Here is a 20782-nt window from a genome sequence, read left to right as displayed (position 1 = left end):
CATTTCCATCCTTCAGAGCCAGCCTGCCCGCAGCTGCAAATTCTGGGGAAAGCCATCCTGATTTCTTTTTTGAGGCTGTTCATCTGAGAAAAGGACAGATGTCCAATCTGCATCTGTCTTGATGGGGCGAGGCCTTAGGGTAATATAAGCAATAGAAGTACAGGACCGGCAGTTCTGAGCGGGGCCAATAACTCGAAAAGTGTTTCAGGCAAGTCCTAGACTATAAAAAGAGATGACCACACAGAAGACGTATTTTCTCCAATAATTCTTAACAGCCTCCTTCTTCACTGCACAGGCAGATTTGGGGCTTAAGACCTGAGATTAGGGACAAGTGGCTGTACCCCTCAGGAAATCTACTTCTCCAAGATATCACCAGTACCCAAGCCATACTGACTTCTCTCACCTAAGCTGGTCGTGCCTCGCTCCATGACATAGCCTATGGACATTTTTAGAGACTGCCTAGTTTCACTCAATGTTTCAATTCCCAAATTGCAAGAGGGGTGCCCAAAGTCTGGCTATGCAATACAACTGCAACGGGGGTTGCCAAAGCCACTTGCTTACATTCATTCATTCATTCATTCATTCATTTTTGGTTTTTTGAAACAAGGTCTCATTATGTAGTTCAGGATGGGCTTAAACTCACCATGTAGCCCCAACTGGCCTTAAACTCGTGGTGACCCTCCTGCCTCAGCTTCCCAAGTACTGGGATTACAGGTGTGTGCCACCACCTGGCTTGCCACTTGCTCTCTTAATACAGATATTCTGGTTGGGTTATTACCATCCTAGAATTGTAGGGACTGGCTGAAAAACCCATAATCTCTTGGTATGAGAAGGGGAGGAGGGACAGGCCCAATCAGTTTCCTGGCTCTCACTTCATCCCAAGCATTCGCCAGAATCTGATATTACAAAACTTCTGTCACCCTAAACCGCTACCGGCCACCCTTTTCAGTTCTGATGGACAAAGTGTTCTGGGTGCTTAGATCCTGCCACAGCATCCCTTGCCTGGAAGCAGCGTAAAATGAGACAACCGAAGGAGACTGTGGAGGCAGGACCTGCCCCGTATCTGCTGGCCCTGCACACCTGTGGTGGAACCAGAACTTGACATTAACACAAACGCAAGGAACAGGCTTCCGGAGTAGTACCGGAGGACAGAGAAAGATGGCAAGAAACAGGGTGGGCAGGGCTAGAATACAGAAGGGTTACTTACACTGTTTCATCATTCTTGAATTCCAACTCCCCATACGTGTCTTCAAAGTCCTCACCGCCGCCCTTGGCTGTCCCTTCTACTGTCCTAAAGGGGACAATGACTGTGCCCCTGGCACCTGATGTCCGCAGGACCTTGACCTCCATAATGCCAATACTTTCACTGACACGAATGGTGTCACATTCAAAAGTGAAGATACCCGCATGGTCATCATCCAAGATAGTGACTGTGGCCAAACACGGAGGGACCAGGACGGCCCGAGGCAAAGGAAGACTGTTGAGTACGGGGGGCAACCCTTCCTCCGGCTGCTCCTCTTCCATGCGGACATTGCTGAGCCGCACGAAGAAGTGCTCATCCTCCTCAAAAATGTCATCGTCAATGATGCCCACGGAGAATTCCTTCTGGGTCTCTCCGGGCTTCAGGACCACAGTGCCCTCGGTGAACTCGTAGTCGGCCCCCGCCTTGGCAGAACCATCCTCTGTTTTGTAGTCTACATACACCGTCTTGGACATATCGCCTCCTTTCCTCACCACTGTCAGGAGTACAGCCCCACAGTTCTCCAGGCACTGGTAAGAACATGGGTCAAAGAAGACCTTGGAGATGAAGTCCTCAGGCTCTTCCGCGTGCACCTCACTCATGCTGGAGGTCTTCTTGGCCTGTTCCGCTGCGTGTTTCTTCAGGATATTGCCTGCACCAGTCATCATACGCGTGGCTTGGATTCGGTAGAAGGCCCGGCTCTTCTGTTGGTGGGAAAGAGCATAGTAATTGGCCATCTCCACCAGCTGATCCAAGTCCTTCTCTGGGTGTTTTTGTTTCAGGTCCTTGAGAATCCGGATCATCTCCCTGCGGGACTCATCGACCTCCTTCCCTTCCAAGGGCACCAGAGTCCCATCTAGGAAGTGGGAATTCATCATTTTCCCGTCCATCTCGATGCCCTTTGGGTGCTCTCCCTCTGTCTCTATGATAATTCCTCGGTGCTTATCTGTGCGGTACTTTTTGTGCATGTATTTGTAGAAGAGCAGTCGTTTGTCTGCCACCCAGGCCAAAAGGACACAGACCGGAAAGAAGAAGAGAGTGAGGAGGCCTTCCCAAACCTGGACCACGCCAGGGGAGAAGACGGCCAGGATCATATAGAGCCAGATATAGGCAAAGATACTCCATGCAGCAGTGACAAAGAAAACCCGTAGGTGTTTGATTTTGCGAGTCTCTCCGTCGGGGATGACGTAGATGCAGAGGCCAATGATGATGAACATGTTGAAGGCTGCACTGCCTACGATGGTAGAAGGTCCCAGGTCGCCAGCAATGAACCCATGACCACATACCTCGATTAAAGAAAGGAGGATCTCAGGAGCAGAGGAGCCCAGGGCCATCAGGGTCAGGTTGGAGACAGTTTCATTCCAGACTCGAATTGTAGTTGTGCTGGTCTCTCCATTGGGCTTTTTGATGGTCACCTCCCTCTCCTGAGAGGTGATGACTTCAATGGACGCCATGAAGCGGTCAGCGATGATGGACACCCCGAGGAACATGTATATCAGAGCCACAAAATAGACAATGACCCTGGCGATCTTGTCCCCAAGGGAAGGGTTCTCTGGATACCAGATGGGTAGGATGACACCCTCTTTGCATTCTGATGACCCTGAGCAGGACTCATTGTTCTGCCCTGTGCTGGGCACATCCCTTGAGCTACCAGCCTCTGCCCGAAGACCATTCAGGAAGAGCACAAAAGTAACCAGCCCGAAATGGAGGAAGGCAGAGGTGAGAGGCTGCAACCTTAACCACGCCATACACAAGACTTACACGCCGGCTTCCACCACAGCACCAATGGTCCTCCTGACGGGCCAGAGACCTAGAAAAGATCAGAGAGGCAGGAAAAGGCGTGAGGAAGGGGGCAGCAAGCCACAGGCTCCCACCGACACAAATGGATGCTTCACCCCGAGTGCCATATTGTACTAACATATGGGGCAGTCTCTCACTTGGAAAAATAGATGTCAATGGGAGGCACAAATTCTGCTCTGTCCTCAAAACCATCTGGTGGAGATTCAGCTGAAGAACGGCTCGAAATAGATGGGAACGCTGGTGATGGAACCCTGAGTGATACCCTCTCAGTCCTATCTTCCAGCCCACTGCTACCTGGAATCAATATAAAAATAGGATTCCTGGACCCAAGTCTTTGTCCCCATTTATGCTACTTCTGGAGTTTTCCGTCTTCCTTACCTTGTTGTCACTATGTACTTAGCAATCCTGCAAAACATAGGACTTCTAGAGTACATACTGAATTGACGTTTCACAGATGCGTCCCCCAGAACACAATACCTCACTATGTGGATAACTGAAGTCTCCTCAGTAGGAACTCCTTTCCCCAACACAAGACTCTTGGAGGCAAGCTGTAATTCTGAGATTTCTTATTGACTCACAGTGCATGCTACTGTCCTGCGGCTAACCTGAGGCCCTGTAAGGTATGCCAAAGACCCAGTCCACAGCAGCTCCTCACCTTCCAGGACAACATGCGCATGAACAGGTTAGGCATCCAGGCACGGGAAGGTAAAGATCAATCCGCCACTTCAATTCCAAAGCCAAATATGCAAATCTCCAAGTGACAGAAGTCGTTATTACTAAAATGTGCAAATGCCTTTCAAATAAATTTCTCTTAAAACTGGAGGTTTGGGCGATAAAGTGCAACCCCACCTGTCGGACTCCAACCATTAAAAGTGTGAGTTCAGAAGATCAGGAAGAAAGTCAACTGAGGCTACTTTCAACTGAGGAAATGAGTACAGAGAGGACTCTTTCTACTCATCGCCTCGCTTAGATAGGGTAAAAATGGAAATAACCGCGCGATAGCTTTACAAGGCAACCTGTGCGTTTCCCACCTCTGTCACAACCAGGTGGGGTCCTGCAGTAACACAGAGATGCTGATTTGTGTTTGTACCACACCTTAAAGGGTTCAAAGTGCATCTTCCATATTTGCTCCTGTCCTGTCTCTGAAAACAGCACCTCTATTCTCACACCAGAAAACAGATGTTAGTCTGCAGACTTTCCTCCTCCTTCTGTCCCTCATCCAACCAAGCATTAAATTGGGCCAGTTCTCCCTCCATCTCTACCACCACCATCACAGCCCAGAGGAAGCTGCCACAGCGGTCTCCTAGTGGAATTCACCACTTCAACTAGTGCGAGAGAGTGGAGTCTCAATTCCACTTTCCTCAAACAGCCACAGGATCTTTACCAAAAAATCCAAACTTAAGCACATCACTCCCTCTTCGAGGGTCTTTAGTAGTTTTGCTCTTGCCGCAGAAATAATATTCGCTGCCATGACACTCAAAGTTTCCATGAACTACACACAGCTTTTCTTCTGTTCTCACGTCACCCTCTGACACGCTCTCTCACTACGTTGCAGCAATAATGCCCTTTGTTTCTACCCCCAGTAGGACCAATGCATGTGCTGTTACTCATAATTTTTGTAAGCCCCATTTATAATAATGCTTTAGATCTCGGCTTAAGTGTTACTTCCTTAAAAAACAAAACAATCATAAAAAACCAAACTTGCACTCACTCCTAAAAATTGTCAACTCCCTTTTGCTGTGTCTCTTTATTGTATTCTGGCTTCCCTCCATGGCTTTTTTAAAACTTCAAAATCACGCATTTATTTGTAATATTAGATGAGTCATATCCTACTCATTCATTGCACTGTGAGTGGCCTAAGAGCGAGGAGTCGTCACTCCTGTTTCCAATGGTATGCTAAGTAGGTAGTCAGTAGATGCTCAGTAAATGAATGCTTTTGGAATGAACGAATGTAACCACCACAGAAGTTTCTTGAAACTTCAACCTTATCTAAAACTACTCATAATCTACATTGCGGCCATTTGCTCTGGAAGTATGTACGGGTCCCATTGAGAATCCCCAACTAGACTTCAGGGTTCATGTAGGACCTCTTTAAATTCCCAAAGCGTGTCCTCACAGAGAAATTCTCTTTAGGGCATAGTGAGTCAGGCTGCATACTGTAACCAAGGGCTTCCTTCCAAAGAGCTGGGGATCAACTTGGTTTCAGGTTCGCCAGAATGGCATTCAAGTGCTGAGACTCAGATTCCTCATTAGTCCGGGTTCTGGAGGTCAGCAAAACAGGTGCTTGGGGCCTCACTCAGAGGAGGAGAGGTCACAGAGATGACTGAGGAAGATACTCAGCATCGATATCCAAAGGCTAAGAAAGCTCTTGCAAAGTGACATGCACAGAGACACCCAGGAGCACCTCTGACACACACATCACCCTGGAGACGTGGACCAGGAAAGATACTGGCTTCTTGCCTTGACCTCTGCAAGCCCTGCCAGCTTGTGGATTCTGACACATTGTAGATTCTGATAAGCCCCGTGCAGGAAGAGACAGAAGATCGGCACAGCCGGAGCAGCTCTTCAATCACAAGCCAATGTGGGAACAGGAGGTGGCAGCCCCAAGGGGGTGGGGTACCCACAGGTGAGGGGAGGGGGGAAAGGACACGGAGCACTATCACAGTCAAGTCAGCCTGATTAACAGAGGCACGGACTCCTGTTTATCTTGCACACCAGGAGAATTTAGAAAGATCCTGGTCTTTGTCCTCATTTGGCCTTGTAGACGCTTCGTGGTGACAGGTTTTGGGGGGAAGAAGCTATCATGTGGTAAAAGTCAAAGACCAGTTCCCTGAGAAAACTACTGCGTTGATGGAAAGAATGAAAGAAGACGAAGGAAGAATGTAAGACGGCTAGTGAACACCTATACCGGGCTTTGGAGTGGAAGGTGGGAGAGGCCCGGTGATTCCTAGGGATCTTCCAGACCTGCTAGGAAACGTTTTCTGGCCAAGATGCCAGACAGAGAGGGGACGGCTCTGACGACCAAGCCAATGGTCATATTTGTGCCATTTTTCCAGGCCCAGCCACCAAGTGAGACAGATCTCAACCTCCTGGCAGTCTCTTCGGCTCTTAAGAGACACAGGTATATGATTCAGTGTGAGACTCCCCCAGGACCACCCCAAATACTGATACTGACCATGATCATTAACATTTATAAGTATTTTTTCCTGTTATGTAATTTTCTATTTTTTATTTATCATAGGGAGTTGCTACACGTACATAACACATCTGAACTTTCTTGATTTCCCCTTTCCCTCCCTGCCCTACGCTCTACCTCCATCTCTTGGTCCTTTTCCCATTAGCAAAACATCCCCCTCCCTGTTTCCTGTTACCGAGCTTGTATTTTGGTCTTTAAATGAATTATACTTGAGCTTTCTCATATAAGAGAAACCATGTGATATTTAAGCTTGTGCGTCTGGCTTATTTCATGTAAATTTCCTGCCTCCAGGTGCATCCATTTTCTTACAAATGACTCGAATGTATCCTGCTTTGTGGCAGAGTCTACTCCATTGTGTATAAATACCACATTTTAAAAAATCCTTTCATCTGTTGGTGCACTTCCCAGATTTAGCTGTTGTAAGGTGTATTGTTGCACACACAGTGTAAGTGTTGCTGTTTGTGGTATGCATAATGCTAACTTTAAGTTTCATAAGAACCCTGTGAGATTGGTAGTATTTGTATCTTTATTTTACACTTTGGGAAACTGAGTGTTCATTAAGTCATCTACTCCACGTGTAAGGCAAGGAAATAGCACAGCCCCAACTCACACATAGATGACACAGGTATAGCTCTGGCTATTCAGCTTCACCAAACTGCCCCACTTTGTTGCAGGATACCCTTGGCTCCCAATCAGCTTTCAGTCTGAGGCAGAAGCACTGTGATGCTCTCACACCCTGGACAGGGCAGACTCGCAATTTGCCAGGGTTGCATTGGCCCCTGGTTTACCAGAGCTGTTCTGGCTGCCTGCTGTAATCTCCCACTTGAATATTCTTCTCATCAGCTCGGTTTGACAAATATTGACAAAAGCCTGTAATTTGCCAGGCTCAGTACAAGATGCTGGTAGTTAAAATAAAAATGAGGCAGCGTTTGCCCACAAAGGTACAATCCAGCAGATGCAAAAATAGACAGTTTTACTATAAAAAGTGGAGGTAAGGGCAGAAACGCGGTGGGGACACGAGGAGGGCGGTGAGCCAGTTCAGGGATTCAGAGAGGCGTTCTGAAGGAGGCGATCCCTGAAATGAGTCTTCAAGCATGAGTGAGCTGTAGTCAAAAAATAAAAAAAGAAGCAAGATTAAAAAGGAAAGTGGGAAGGGCATTCAAGCCAGAGAGAAGAGCCCAAGCAAAGACCTGGAGACATGAAAAAGCCCCGTGTGTGCGTGGGATTACAAGGAATTCAGAGTGAGGCAGGGGGTGAGAAGATCAGGCTGCGTGATACGCAAGAGCTCATAGCAAGTCTTCCATGCCAGGCTGAGAAGGCGGGATTTTATCCTAAGGGCAGTGAAAAGCCCATGATAGGATTTTAAACAGGAGAACGACATGGTCTGATTTGTGTTTCAGCAAAACCAATTTCGCTAAAGGCTTAGGGTGGCTGTAAGGAGGACAAGGCTGGAGCAGGAAGACCAGTTAGAAATTGATTGCAAACAGAAGAGATGCAGATAAGAAGGGCACAGGGTGGTTCTGAGAAGGTCAGCCTCCTGCCCCCATGTCACACTCCTCTCCCTCAGCCAAACATGCCCCGCTTACGCCCACGACCTCTTGTCTCTTTCCTGGATTATTTTCCTAACGCCCCCAGGGCCATCTGCAAGGTGGCTGTGTCCTCAGCAGTGGCTCCTGACATCTTTTAATATCACTGGCAAATTTAATTAAAGTCACTGTTCCTCTGCTCTTCCAGATCATTAATAAAACAGCACCACCAGGCCAGACCAGGAAATTCTCCCTCCTGCTCCGCCTGGCACATTCCCCAATGGGAACATTGCTCCTGGGCTGTCACCAGCCTGGGTAGAGTCGTCCCGCTCAGCTTCTAAATCTGGGTCCCTGCACAGGCGTCATGGCCAATTTACATTAAAGTTTTAGGAGCAGCCAGGCCGCACTGGCTCCAGCATGTCAGCTGGGTCGAAGCGCAGTGCAGCGCCTCCTGTACTTCTGCCCACGGGAGTGCGGGAAGGACTCAGCACACAGCCCTCCTCTCAGGGGCAGTGCTTCCCAAGAAAAAGAGGCACAAAAATCCTTACTCTCACACGAGTAGGAGAGATGTGACCTCAGCTGCTTAGGCAGCTGGTCTGTCACCACTGGAACCTGGAACCAAGAAGGAAGATCCAATGATGCTGTAGGAACCAAGAAGGAAGCTCCAATGATCCAATGGCTCCTGTATTCATTATTATCTTTCTTTAGCTTCCCAAGGAAGGAGGTACGATCATCTCACCACTTTTACAGGCAGCAAATTAGAGTTCGTAGAGGTCAAGTAATTTGCCCCAAATTATGGTTACTCAATGGAGGGGCAGGCATTTGGATTCTAGCAGTCTGTCTCTGGAGTGCTGGGCATGAGCCCTGGGTGTTCGGGGTCCTTTGAGCAAGGGCTTAGAGACGGCAGGATGAGTCTTTCTGAATGCAGGGCCTTCCCACAAGTTTGGAGGCTCTATGCACTCTAAGGCAGGGTAGAACCCTGAATTTGAAAGCAAGAAAAAGAACATTCTTCCCAGCTGTGCCTCCATGAGCTGTGAGCCCTTGGAAGGTTGGGTGGCTCTCTTGGCAATAGCTGCTTTGTCCATAAAACTCAGATTGGGTGAGAGGGTATCTACAGTTCCTTCAACTCAGAGATGCTTGGATTACAGGGAAGCAAAGACATGGAGGCGCACATTTAAATTAGAGCAGTCCGAGGGCCAAGCATGGAATTCAGACTCTCAAGGAGAACTCAGAGGATAAGAGTGGTGGTAGGAGGAGGGGGCCGGGAATATCTCAAGGACAGCCTACATTCTGAATTTACAAAAAGCCTCTTGCACTAAATCCATTTCTTAAGCAACTATTCTTTGTCCAAGTGGGACCAAACACTATGCTAAGCAATTGGGTGCAGAGGTGTGAATGGGCTATACCCCATCCTCAGCCTACGAGGTTCATATTCTGTTGATGCATGGGTACCAACAAGTCGCACAGGAATAACTGACTGCAGTTATGCCCTGGGAGGTAATTAATACATGTTTCTTGTTCTGCTCTGAGCACTCAGCTTGCTAGCTCCACGGCTGCCTCAAACCATGTGGGAAGGGATTGCAGCACAGCAGCCTCTGTCCCATGGGGAATCTTGCAGGAGTAGGGGATGGGCTAGTGCACTGTTCTTGCTTCTCCAGTCTCACACAATGGTCATATTTCACCCTCCAAGAAACTCCTCTGGAACCATATGATAACGTTACAGAAACCCGGCGACATCCTTAGACACAGCAGGGCACCACAGGCCTCAGTCACCTCATGCTTTATCACGACTCAAGACTTATAAAAATAAGGACAACAATCAATCCATTCACTGAGTACCGACTCGCCACTGGTATAAGCACTCTTGTATCTGCTATTTAACACCTCTCAGGGCCACAGCGACACAGGTTTTGCTATCTGTTCTGCAAATGAGGAGACTGGGCTCAAAGACGAGCAGTTCACCTCAGGTCTACGAGCTCAGTAAGAGAAATCTGCCGTTGTCAGGTGAGAGGGTCTGCTGCCGAGCCTCAGGGGATGAAAGGCCTGGTGGAAGAGTAGGTAGGAACTCGGGGCCCCAGAAGGCTCCACCTCGGCCCTGACAACGCCCCGTCCTCCTCTACTCTCCAGATGAGTCATTTGTTCCGTTGGGTTCCTCTAACACTCTGATTACCACCAGAGCACTTGCCACGTCACAATGGGCTTGTCTGCCGGCATGTCCATCTTCCACACTCTGCTGGAAGCTCCAGGAGTGCTTTCAAGTCCATGTGGGGAGTTTTTCTTACAACACGCAGAGCAGCTCTTGACCTTGGATGTCATTTCTCCCTCTAAAATTCTGACTCCAAGATACCTAAAGTTTACCGCACTTGTGGAAGCTAGAGGACTTGGCCTGTAGAGGAAGCTGGAGGAGCTGCCCTTGTCAGATCTGGAGAGCCACAAACACTAGGAATGAGGTGGAAAGCTGAGAAGAGAGAGGACTTGGCTCAGCTTAAGCTCTATTTTTCCTGCTAATGGACCTACATCCATTCTAGTCATCCCCTAACTAGAGATGGTTATAGAGCAAGGTCCGTATACCAGAGATGACAGTGTATCAGAATTATTCTGGGGCTCTAAAAAATACAGGCATGTTGATTCTATGTTTGACCTAAGTTTTGAACTGTCTGAGAGTAGAACCTAGATATTTATGTGGTTTTTTTTTAAGGCCCTTAGCTGATTTTTGAAGTACAGCCAAGGCTTAAAATCCTGCAAGAGAACACAAACTTACCCTGACTACAACATCTGAATCTTAGGTGTTCCAACCATTAGGGACTGTCTTTGGACCAGGAGAAGGACTTTCAGTGGACTGTGAGTTGACCCGCAGGTGAATACCACCAGGACTTTCCACACACTAGACAAACACCCCACCCTCTTGGATATTCACTTGCTTTCATATCTCAGCAAGAATAGTAGCATTAGTTTCCCACTCACATAAGCAGATTTTCTCTCCCTAAACTTGCTGTTTGCTTGGTTTACATGTTTACTGAGGAAACATAAAAGATATGGAGTTCTCTTATCTTCACAGGAAAATGATGCTACCTGTCCAGAGCCAGCAAGATATGTTTCTAGCTACTTTCTCTTACAGCGACGACTACTTAGGTCAACTTCCCTGTGACTTTTGTTCATTCACTCATTCACACATGCATCCATGCATGTATGCATACTTACATCTGTGTGAAACCTAGCTATATACTGCAGGTTGACTTTCACTACATTATCGTAAGAAGGTTATTCTGCTTTCTTCCAAATTCTCTTTTTCTACACATGCTCAAAGAAAGTCTGAGTTCCAAGAGGGTAGGAATTTTTATTTGATATGTCTGTAACCTCAGTGCCTACATCAGCGTTGCTGATATGATAGCTCGGTGTATATTTACTGAATGAATGGATATATTGAATGAATGTGCAAAAATAGAAGGGACAATATTCAGTGATTTCTCCCACCTTGGCAGTGTTCAGACGGAGGCTGGAAAACCATCTGTCAGGAATGCTGTGAGCAAGGTTTTTCAAATTTGAGTAATATGAACAAAATACAATCCCCCTTGAAAAGCACACATTTTATTGGAGAACAGTGAGAAAAACTGAATAATTAGGACAAAACAAATATTAGATTTGGAAACACGTGCAATATGCCAAGAGAGCTGGAGGAAGAAAGGTTTACAGTGCCTGGGATCCTCATTGCCAGCTCCGTGAACCAGGTAACATCAGATACAGGATTTGAAGAATGACCTGGAATTAACTGGGTTAGGTGGCTAGAGCACCACCAGCAGAGGCAGCACGAAGCCCATGCCGAAGGCTGGGGAAGCCTGGCCAAGCGGGGTGTTTAGAGAAGAGCAAGCAGTGGGTGCTGGACAGGACCCCTGGGGAAGGCTGCAGAGATAAGTAAGGAATCACTGGGTGAAACACCTTGCACGCCTGGCTGGGGAATTTGGACATTATGTTGGAGGCAAAAAGGAGTGATAAAGTTGAAAGTTTTTGAAACACAGGAGAAACAAAATGAACATTTTTTCCTTTGAACAGGAAATCCACAGGGACTACAGTGTGGAAACTGAAGGAGCGAATGGAAGCAGGCTACGCCGGAAGCAGGAAGACAGCTTCAGGTGCTCTGCGGGGTGAGTGAGAAGAACCCGGCCAGTGTAAGCAGGGCTGCTGAGGAAGCTATGGATTTCAACGCTATTTAAGGAGAATCTAGCCAAGCTGGGGGCCAATGGAAACAGAAGAGGATAGTGAAAGAGGGATGAAGAAGCATAGAGAGGATCAAACCACATCAGGAATCTTCTCCATCCCGTTGGCTCTGCGAAGTTCCTCTTGATTCAGAGATACACAGCCTGAAGAAATCAACACAAAACCACCAACGTAAACACTGCTCAGCCTTAGGACCTCCTGTGGCAGAGGAACCCATGAGACCAGTGAGAGCTCTTGGGAGACAAGGAGGCAAGCTCCAGGAGACAAGCAGGAAGTCCCTGGAATTCAGCGAAGGCACCGGAGTACTCCTCACTGTAGTCCAGAAAGGGGCTATTTATGGATTCAGTGGCCCAGATTGTGGTAAGCTCCGGAGATGCATTTATGAAGCAGGTCGGTCCCCATCCTGCACCAGCACACAGAAGAGCACACAGACCAGTATTGAAATGTGAGCACAGGGTTTAGCACTTACAAACGCTGACAGTGTCACGGAAGTTGGGGAGCTGGGCATACCCTGTTCGTCTCCAATGAGAATGCAGTCTCACATGGAAGGAAGTGAGCCCATGACACGTACTGCGGTAAGAAATAGTGCTGGCCGGAAAAATAGAAATTATTTTTAAAGATCCAAAATGCGAACTCAAACCCTACAGCGACTATAAGAAAGCCTTGTTCTGCCCATTGATCTGCAGAAAAAAGTACTTGTTGAGCACTTGCTATAAATACACCCATCAGAGTTGTAGGTTCTTTGAAGATCATTCCTGCCTGGATGTGTTCTCAGATTTATTGAGTGCCAAGGATGTGTCACACTCTGTTCTAGCTACTGGAGACGCAATATTATGTCTCTTGCTGGGCCTCCTGCAATAGCTGCCAGTCTTGCCCCACCCATTCAGTACTCCCCACAAAACACCAGAGATGTCCCTTTAAAAATATAAACCTAGGGGCCGGGGATTTAGCTCAGCAGCACAGCGCCTGCCTGGCAAGCGCAAGGTCATGAGTTCGATTCCTGGTTCTGGAAAAAAAATTAAAATAAAAATATAAAAATATAAACCAAGCCAGGCACGGTGGTGAAAGCCTATACTCCCAGCACTCTAGGAGGCTGTATCAGAACTTCGAGCCCAGTCTTAGTACCTTAGCAGGACTGTGTCTGAAAATAAACAATAATAAAGGTCTGGGGATGCAGCTCAGTGTGAAATCTTTGGGTTCAATCCCCAGTACTACTAAATAAATAAATACCAGCTAGATCATGCTACCCTTTACATCTCCTCCCTTCCTGAAGCACCTCCCACCGTTGCAGACTGGTCTGCTAACTTCTAACTTGCTGATTTTGTTTTGTCACATTCATAATCCACTTTGGTTAGCACAAAGTTCCTTGAAATTTCTAAAAGAGGTCAAGCATGAGCCTGCCACAGAGACTACATAGATACTGGTCCCTCTGCTTGGAGATCCACAGAAGTCACTTCTTAATCTCCTTCAGGTCTCAGATGCGTCCTTCTCAGAGAAGCATCCCTCATCCTTTAAAAGTGACTCACCCTCCCAGGACTCTGTCGTATCTTTTTTCATTTGCTTTAGAGCATAGATCATCATTGCTGAAATCATCATTGCTTTGATTTGTCTGCCTGTTTGTCAAGGAATATGAACCCTCAAGAGCAGGAAACGTGTCTTTTTTGCTCACCACTGTATTCTCAGTGCCTTGACTAGAGCTTGGTATAGTGAATTCTCAGTATTTGTTGAATGAATGAATGGTAACTGCTGGATGAAGTGATTTGGAAGGATACATCTGTGAGGACAGAGTTCAAACTTCCTGGGACATCCTGGGGTAGAGAAGTAAATATGCAGTTTATAGCCAAGGAACTTACAGAACAGGTAGTTTTGTGCATTCAGAAGAAAAAACACAGTCACATGGCGGTGCAGCAGAAGTCATCAGTCGACTTCTTAACACAATTCCTTTTCTCCACTTTGCCCCCTCAGGAGCATCTTCCTTTTCTTCTGGACTAAACCACAGTGATAGCCAACACACCGCATGGAGCCTCTGACAGATGCACTCAGCTATACTTTGTGCCATGAGTTTGAAAATGCTTTCTCACTCACATGATCTCACCGACTCCTTCTTGTGAGGATGGTCATACAGATGAAGAAATTGGAGCTCAGTTGATTGCCAAGAATTTCTTTCAGTAAATAATGAAGCCAGAACCAAACCTGGATCCTCTGGCGGCCTTTCACTAGAGCTAAAGGAGGGTGTCAGATCAGGAAGGACCAAGAAAAATGACTCTTACAACTGAAAGGACCTTGGGGCTAGGGCCAAACAGAGGCAGATGGTGCTACCACCCCTTCCTGTTCCAGAGACATCCACCTGGTCTTTGCCTTGCCCCAGTCCTAGAGATGGAACTCAGGGCCTTTGCACTGACCTACATCCCCAGCCCATTCATTCTTCAATCATTCAATCATTTATTCATTTACTTGAATGGTCTTGCTAAATCGCCCAGGCTAGGCTCAAACTTGTAATCCTCTTGCCTCAGCCTCCCAGACTGCTGGGAGTACTGGTTTCTGTCTTTTGAGGTTATTCGTGGAAAGAGAGCTGATGCCCTGTACTGCTGCTGAGCCATCCGGGGAAGTTGCTGATCAGTCTCCTGTATGCACATTTTCCTCAGACCATTTTCCAGGAGCTTGATTTATTTTAACGCAATTTAATTTATCTTAATTTTTTAAATGTTGAAATATGGAATTAAATCATCTCATTGCCTGAGTGAAGAATAAACAGAGTCTGGCAAGCAGTCATCTCTCTGGGACACGGCTGGGGGGTTCTCTCGTACAAGCAGCTGTGGGGGTGCTCTGGGTCTGCCTTTCACAAGGGGGGCTGGAAGAAGATCCTCAGACTCCCAGCAGACATGGGTGCTGTCTTTGCAGCTGTGCTTTCTTTCTCCATCCCTGTGATCCCCCTTGAAACCGATCCCCTCCATTAGTTCCTTCTGAGGGGCTTGAAGTCACAGCCTCAAGATGGTTCTTCCTGCCTCACTAGGGAGGAGTACGGTGGCCTGGTCAGGCTGGGGAGAGCCTCTGGAGGGACACTGAGCACAGTGCTTCCACTGGATGCTCAACAGCCCACGCAGCTCTGAGAAAAGCAGAAGTACCAGCGCCAAGGCAGCGTGGCGGGAACATGTGGGAGCCGAGATCACTATAAGGCATCATGTGAATGCCCTGGCATACACAGTGGGAGGTGACTAGGGACTGCACACTGAGACTCGCCGTGGAGGGCCATCGGGTCACCCAGATCAGCTCAGGCTGCACTGAGGCTGGACACGCAGACAGCTGAACCAACTAGCCAGGTGGCCTCTAGAGACCCAGTGTGAAAATAGACTCATTAGGGGGCTCATATTATAGGTGGGAAGTTCTAATGCACTAAAAGCATTCTTAGCAGGAGGCGATCTGTATGCTGTGAAGCAGGACTCAGGGAATACCCCGTTGGGTCAGGGAGCCTAAGAGTCAACACATCCGACTTAAATTCTTTTCATGGATAAGGAATCCAAGGCCCAGAGCGCAGAAGTGGGTCTCACTTGCAGTTGTCAGACGTGGTGGAAACAAGAACCTAACCTTCTTAGCACCAGCTCAGTGCTTCTTCTATTGTACCATGTGGGCTGTCCCTGGCTTGATTGTTGACTCCACCACTTGCCACTTCTATGATAAATAGTATGGATCCCTTCTTGACCTTGTCTCAGCAGCCTCCAGAGGGAGGCGGGTGATTTGTTTGTGTACTCCTTCGCTTTTCATTGGACATCCACTGCATGGCAGGGAGTGAGAGGGAGAAGCGGTGCTCAGCCCAGGAAGAGAGGCGAGCCACAAAGTGCAAAACAACAAAGCAGCATGTGCCCTTCAGAAAGCGTAAAGCACTCACAAAAAAACAGACGCTCTGCTTTCAAGACACAGGAGCAAGGGACTGCTGCTCCACGAAGTCTTCCCATCAGGAAGAAGCGTTCAAATTGAACAGGAGGGGGAACGGGTATGGGTCCCAGGCAGGTACACTGTGAGCCAGTGCACAAAGAGGAAAGTACAAGTCTACTGGTGATAGTGCAGCTAGACACGAGTGGGGGCCAGGCCACGGGCTTCTTAACACAAAGAGCTGGAAAAACAGGAGTACCTCTGAAGATTTTTGTGCAAGCAAGTTACAAGCTTACAAAGGTGTTTTAGGACGTGAGTCTTGAAAGAGCGGTCAAATTTGCTATAAAGAAAAGAGGCTGGAGTTGGGAAGATGGCAGAAAACTATTTTTTCACAACATCATCACAGCAATAACTACTGCATGCCGCTATGGTAAGGACTGAGTGCGAAAATCAATGCACAGCACATAGCAATAGGGCAGCTGATAGATGGCAAACCCGGAAATATTATTATTATTACCATGAAGAGGTTATCAAATTGGCGCTGAAGTAGTGCTGGTAGGGATGCAAAAGACAGGAATGAGCATAAAAGTTAACAAGTAAAACCTGGGGAACAAGGGAAATTAATCAAAGATAAACTTGGAGGTTTTGAGCCAAAGTGTTTTTTGGTACTACTGTAAAAAGTGGGGGGTCAGGAGAAGCAACTCCCAAGGTCAGCGGGTACCTGGTGAGCATGGGGAGCTGGCTAAAACGTGGAACACTGCATTGGAGAAAATGTGCCAGTGGTTGGAAACAAGATATACGGCATGGAGAGACAAAGGCACAGACTCTGGGAACTGTCTTCCCAGAAGTAGGAAGACAGATCCCTGAGGGACACTGCCAATGGAGGACGGAAAAACCGGGAAGGGGAGGAGAATGTGAAAGAGGGAAAGGAAAAGGGACCAACGAGAGAGCTGGTATAATCTGGAGGGCTCCGTGTGCAAGAGGACAAGAGAGGAAAGTTCTCAGGAGTTAATGGTCAACCTTATCTAAAGATGGGGGCGATAGCAACAGTAAGTCATAACAGGAATGAGAAGTGCGTGAACAGAAGGTAGAGAAAAGCATTAAGCATGGGGCTAGGGGACTGAATGAGTGATGAGGAAATAGAGGCAGATGATTATGCTAAAACTGCGACAGATTACTGTATGTGGGATGGAGAGAAGTGGGAACCTGAGTGAGCGATACTCTTCTTAGGACAGAGTTTGCGAAGGAGAAGACGTTGTGTTACAGGAGGAGACTGCAGAGGAAGAGAAAGAGCGCAGGGCAGTTTAGGAAGGCGGTGGTAGCTCCTGCCCACTGTGTAGGAGGGAAGGGGGGATTTTCTTTAACTCTGAAATTAATGACATTCTCACACTGCCCACTTAATTGTCTAGGACTCTGAGGGCCTCTCCTCGTAAGCGACTTGGACATGATCACATGGAAGCCAGGGTAAGATTAGTTTTCAGTCCCACTTCCGGACCCAGTGCCCACCCATCCCAGTGTTCCTGCACACAACCAGGGAAGACCTATTTGTCAACCGGGTATGAAGGCACTAAATGCTCCTTGGCTAGGTACAAAGTATATCTATGATGAAACAAAGCCGTTTTCTTAGCAGACGTGACTCTGTACATCATATCTGAGAACCCTGGATCCTGGCATTCGTTTTTATCATTCTTCAGTATTTTTTTTTAATACATCTACATACACGTGTGATTCTTTTCTTCCTATCTACAAGTCTTGCTCTACAGTCTCTAGGGGTTTACATATGGACCTAAATCCTCCTTGCCCTTCAGACTCCTGGGGGCCGTCTCCAGCCCCAGGGGCCCTTTTCAATTCTGACTTGTAAGAGTTGCCCTGCTCTGTAACTCAGAGGGCTGAGGGCGGAGCCTTTTCTCCCTTCCTTTAAAGCGCCCCGTCCAGTGTTGGGTTCAGAGTGCCCATTCAAACAACAAATGAACAACTAAACCTCATCCAACCTCATTAAAGAAAATGAGTGGGCCTTTTTCTAAGAAGGGCATGTCTATTTTGTACATTTAAAGACATCGAAAAAATCCCCCACCTTTGCGCTCACAGATAGCTAGGTCCCCCCGGGCGCCCCAAGTTTCTACAAACAGCTTCCTGTCTCTTTGCCTCCTTCTCACCCTATAACCCAGCCGGTGCCAGCATGCTACTGAACATGCAAATCTGACTCTTCACTTCAGCAGCTAAAACTTTTCTCAATCCCCACTGAAAGCTCAGGGGAAATCCTTAGCACGGAGCACAAGCCCTTCGAGGTTTGACTCTCCAGACTCATCTCCCTGCCTTTACGCTGTCTGCAGTATTTGGAAAAGCCCTTTTGACTTCAGACCTTCTCCTGTGGACCCTTGCACTCGTAATACTTTCTTGCCTTCCCTCTTTCCCTTTCTCTACTTTCACCAGAGCTAACTCCTACTCACCCCTCCTGGGCTTGGCTGTCCCTGTGAATCCTCCATAAGGCCCTATGGAGAGGCGCTCCTTTTCTATGTGCTTTTGTTGACCTGTGATTTACTTTCCACTAGAAGAAGTCACTTTGTGTGGCACTCGCCTGTTCGCTGGTTGGCCATCCCTGCTGGAATATATGTTTATGAGGTAAAAGGCCTTTGTCTTCTGCTAGCCCAAGGCTGGCAGCAAGGGTGGCTGTTGAATATTTAAATAAATGGCTCAGTGAATAGTTTGAAGAGAGGTCAGTGCGTGTGGCATATTCTTCAAATCCAGATTGTAGGCAATCACCGGATCATACAGGCCAGGGGACAATGCCACAGCCACTGCCCACGGGCAATAGCAGTCACTCTGCCCAGAGACTGTATAAGGAGCCACCTTGCACAGGAGTACTGCAGGGCTGGCGCAAGGGTGCCAGGGCCCTGACCCAGGGGTACAGGGGAAGGGAATTTTTATAACAGGGTTGTTCTGATCACGCTCTTCTCTCCTTTTTCGGCTGAAGAGGCTGGGATGACAGCCTAAGGTGAAGCTCTGAGGAGCAGGAGCAGGGAGCGGTAACTACAACTTGCCAGTCAATTTCACTCATCCAGCCGCCTTTCCTGAGTGCCTGCTCTGTGCCTGACCCTGTGCTGGGGCTGGCATGTGGATAAACACAAGGCATCTTTCCTCCCCTCCTGGAGAGTACTGCCTAGGGCTGTGCACAGTGTTACTAATCTCACAAAAGTTATCGTGCATCTTTACTTTAAAGTGACAGATTCGGGTTAGGGGTATAAGAGGTAAGAGGTAGGAAATGGCCCAGTCAGAGAAAGAAGGGACCTTCCTTCCAGGAGAAGGAAGGAAGGAGCTGAGAGCTGCAGGGCAAATAGCAGCACGTCAGGGTGCAGGCAGAACAGTAAGCCGTCCAGGTAGAGGACGTCTTGAATGGCCTCCCTATCTTCATCAAGCCAAAGAAAGAACCACTGTAACCCAGTCCAGTTCAGTAGTTTTCATCTGCGGCTTCTCAGTCAAATATCCGCGTTTTATTTAAAGAAAGAGGACAGGAGGCAGTGGGCTTGTGCGAAGACACTGCCGATGGCTGCTGTGGACTGCAGCTTGGGGCTGCAGCTACGATCCCACATCCAGTCACCGCGAGCGCCGACCAGCAGCCTTTTTCATTTGGACGATTGCAAGGCAGGAGGGGCAGCTTCCTCTCAAAGTTGGATCCGGCAAAGCCCGGCCAGCAAAAGGAAGGAGGGGAGGCTGAGCGCCCTTACGCTGTGAACCGATCCCCCTCTTTCAGCAAGAGCATGGCGCAGCAGCTATATTTGAAAACCGAGGTAAACAAGAGCTCAGCGCAAGTGGCTGGGGCACAACAGCTGTGGAAGATTAATCACACGCGGCTGCATGTCACCAGGTCGCAGAGGCCGGAGGCTTCCCTTTTGGTGCCCCGGCAGAAGGCCGGATGTGTTCCTATCACGTACCCACAACCCGCCCCCCTTAGGGGTTTCTTGACCGCCCAGGAGCTAGGCACCTGGCTCCCAGCTGCAGCCCGCGTTTCTGATAAATTGCACCCAATTTCAGTCCTTCTGCCTGGGAAGCCTAAGCACCACACGTTCACCGGTTTGTTTTTTAATCATGGGGGAGGGGGGTGGCGAGCGGGTAAATTTATGGCACTGCATTAAAGGCGTTTGTTTTATTTTAACCTCTCCCTTTCCACGGTGAAAATAAAATGAATAAAGACAAAAAACTGCCCCCCCCCAACTAAGGGCTTTCATCATTTCCCTCTGCGGCTCAGGTCCTCGGGGCAGGTCAGCCAGGGCCCGCAGAAGCAGCGCTAGCCCGTATGTGAGGGCCTGTCGCCATGAGTGTGTGTGTGTGTGTGTGTGTGTGTGTGTGTGTGTGTGTGTGTGAGTGTGTTGGGGGACGAGGGCGCGGTGGTGGTGGTAATGACCACACACTTCGCTTCTGTCCACCTGGCCCGGGACCGCCCAGACCACCCGGGCTGGACAGCGCAGGGCCGAGACCCCTCCTTCTCACCGCCCCCCTTGGCACCAGCCGGCCAGTGCGCCGGGCTGCAGCTCCCGACCCGCGGCGGCGGAGTCCCGGGCTGGGGTGCGCGCGTGCGTGCGTGTGTGCACGCGGGCGCGCGCCGGGCCAACAACGCTCCCGTCCTAGCCCCCCAACGCGGTGGGCGCTCAGCCCCGGGAGCACGGCACGCCCCGACACAGGCGACACACACATGCACACACGCATGCAGCACGCAGCGCAGCGGCCGCTCCGAGAGGCCGCACGCCGCCAGCAGCCCGGGCCGCGCACACGTTCCCAGGCACCTCTCCCAGGACCCCCAAGCGCCTCGGCCACGCCGCCAGACCCCCGGGCCCGCCGCGTCCCCAGCGCGCACTTTCCGGGGCACCCCCACACTTCTGGCCCTGCACCCACAGGATGGCAGTGCGTGTGAACGGGCTTGAGATGCAGCTGTCACCA

The 20782-nt window shown here is 48.8% G+C and overlaps 1 protein-coding gene across 5 annotated transcripts in view; it reads right to left on the bottom strand.

Annotated features, from left to right (window-relative positions):
* The window catches only part of Slc8a3 (solute carrier family 8 (sodium/calcium exchanger), member 3), a 139282-nt gene that overhangs the window by 117498 nt on the left and 1002 nt on the right, over positions 1-20782 (bottom strand). For all 5 annotated transcript variants that reach the window (XM_005399025.2, XM_013522004.1, XM_005399022.2 and 2 more), the window contains exon 2: positions 1208-3050. In XM_005399025.2, coding sequence (XP_005399082.1) covers positions 1208-2988 — 1781 coding nt within the window. In that variant the 5' untranslated portion in view covers positions 2989-3050. The remainder of the gene's footprint in view (positions 1-1207; positions 3051-20782) is intronic.

Source organism: Chinchilla lanigera, unplaced genomic scaffold, assembly GCF_000276665.1.
Source record: "Chinchilla lanigera isolate Chin_1 unplaced genomic scaffold, ChiLan1.0 scaffold00065, whole genome shotgun sequence".
Lineage (NCBI taxonomy): Eukaryota > Metazoa > Chordata > Mammalia > Rodentia > Chinchillidae > Chinchilla > Chinchilla lanigera.
This window is presented reverse-complemented; position numbering and strand designations above follow the sequence as displayed.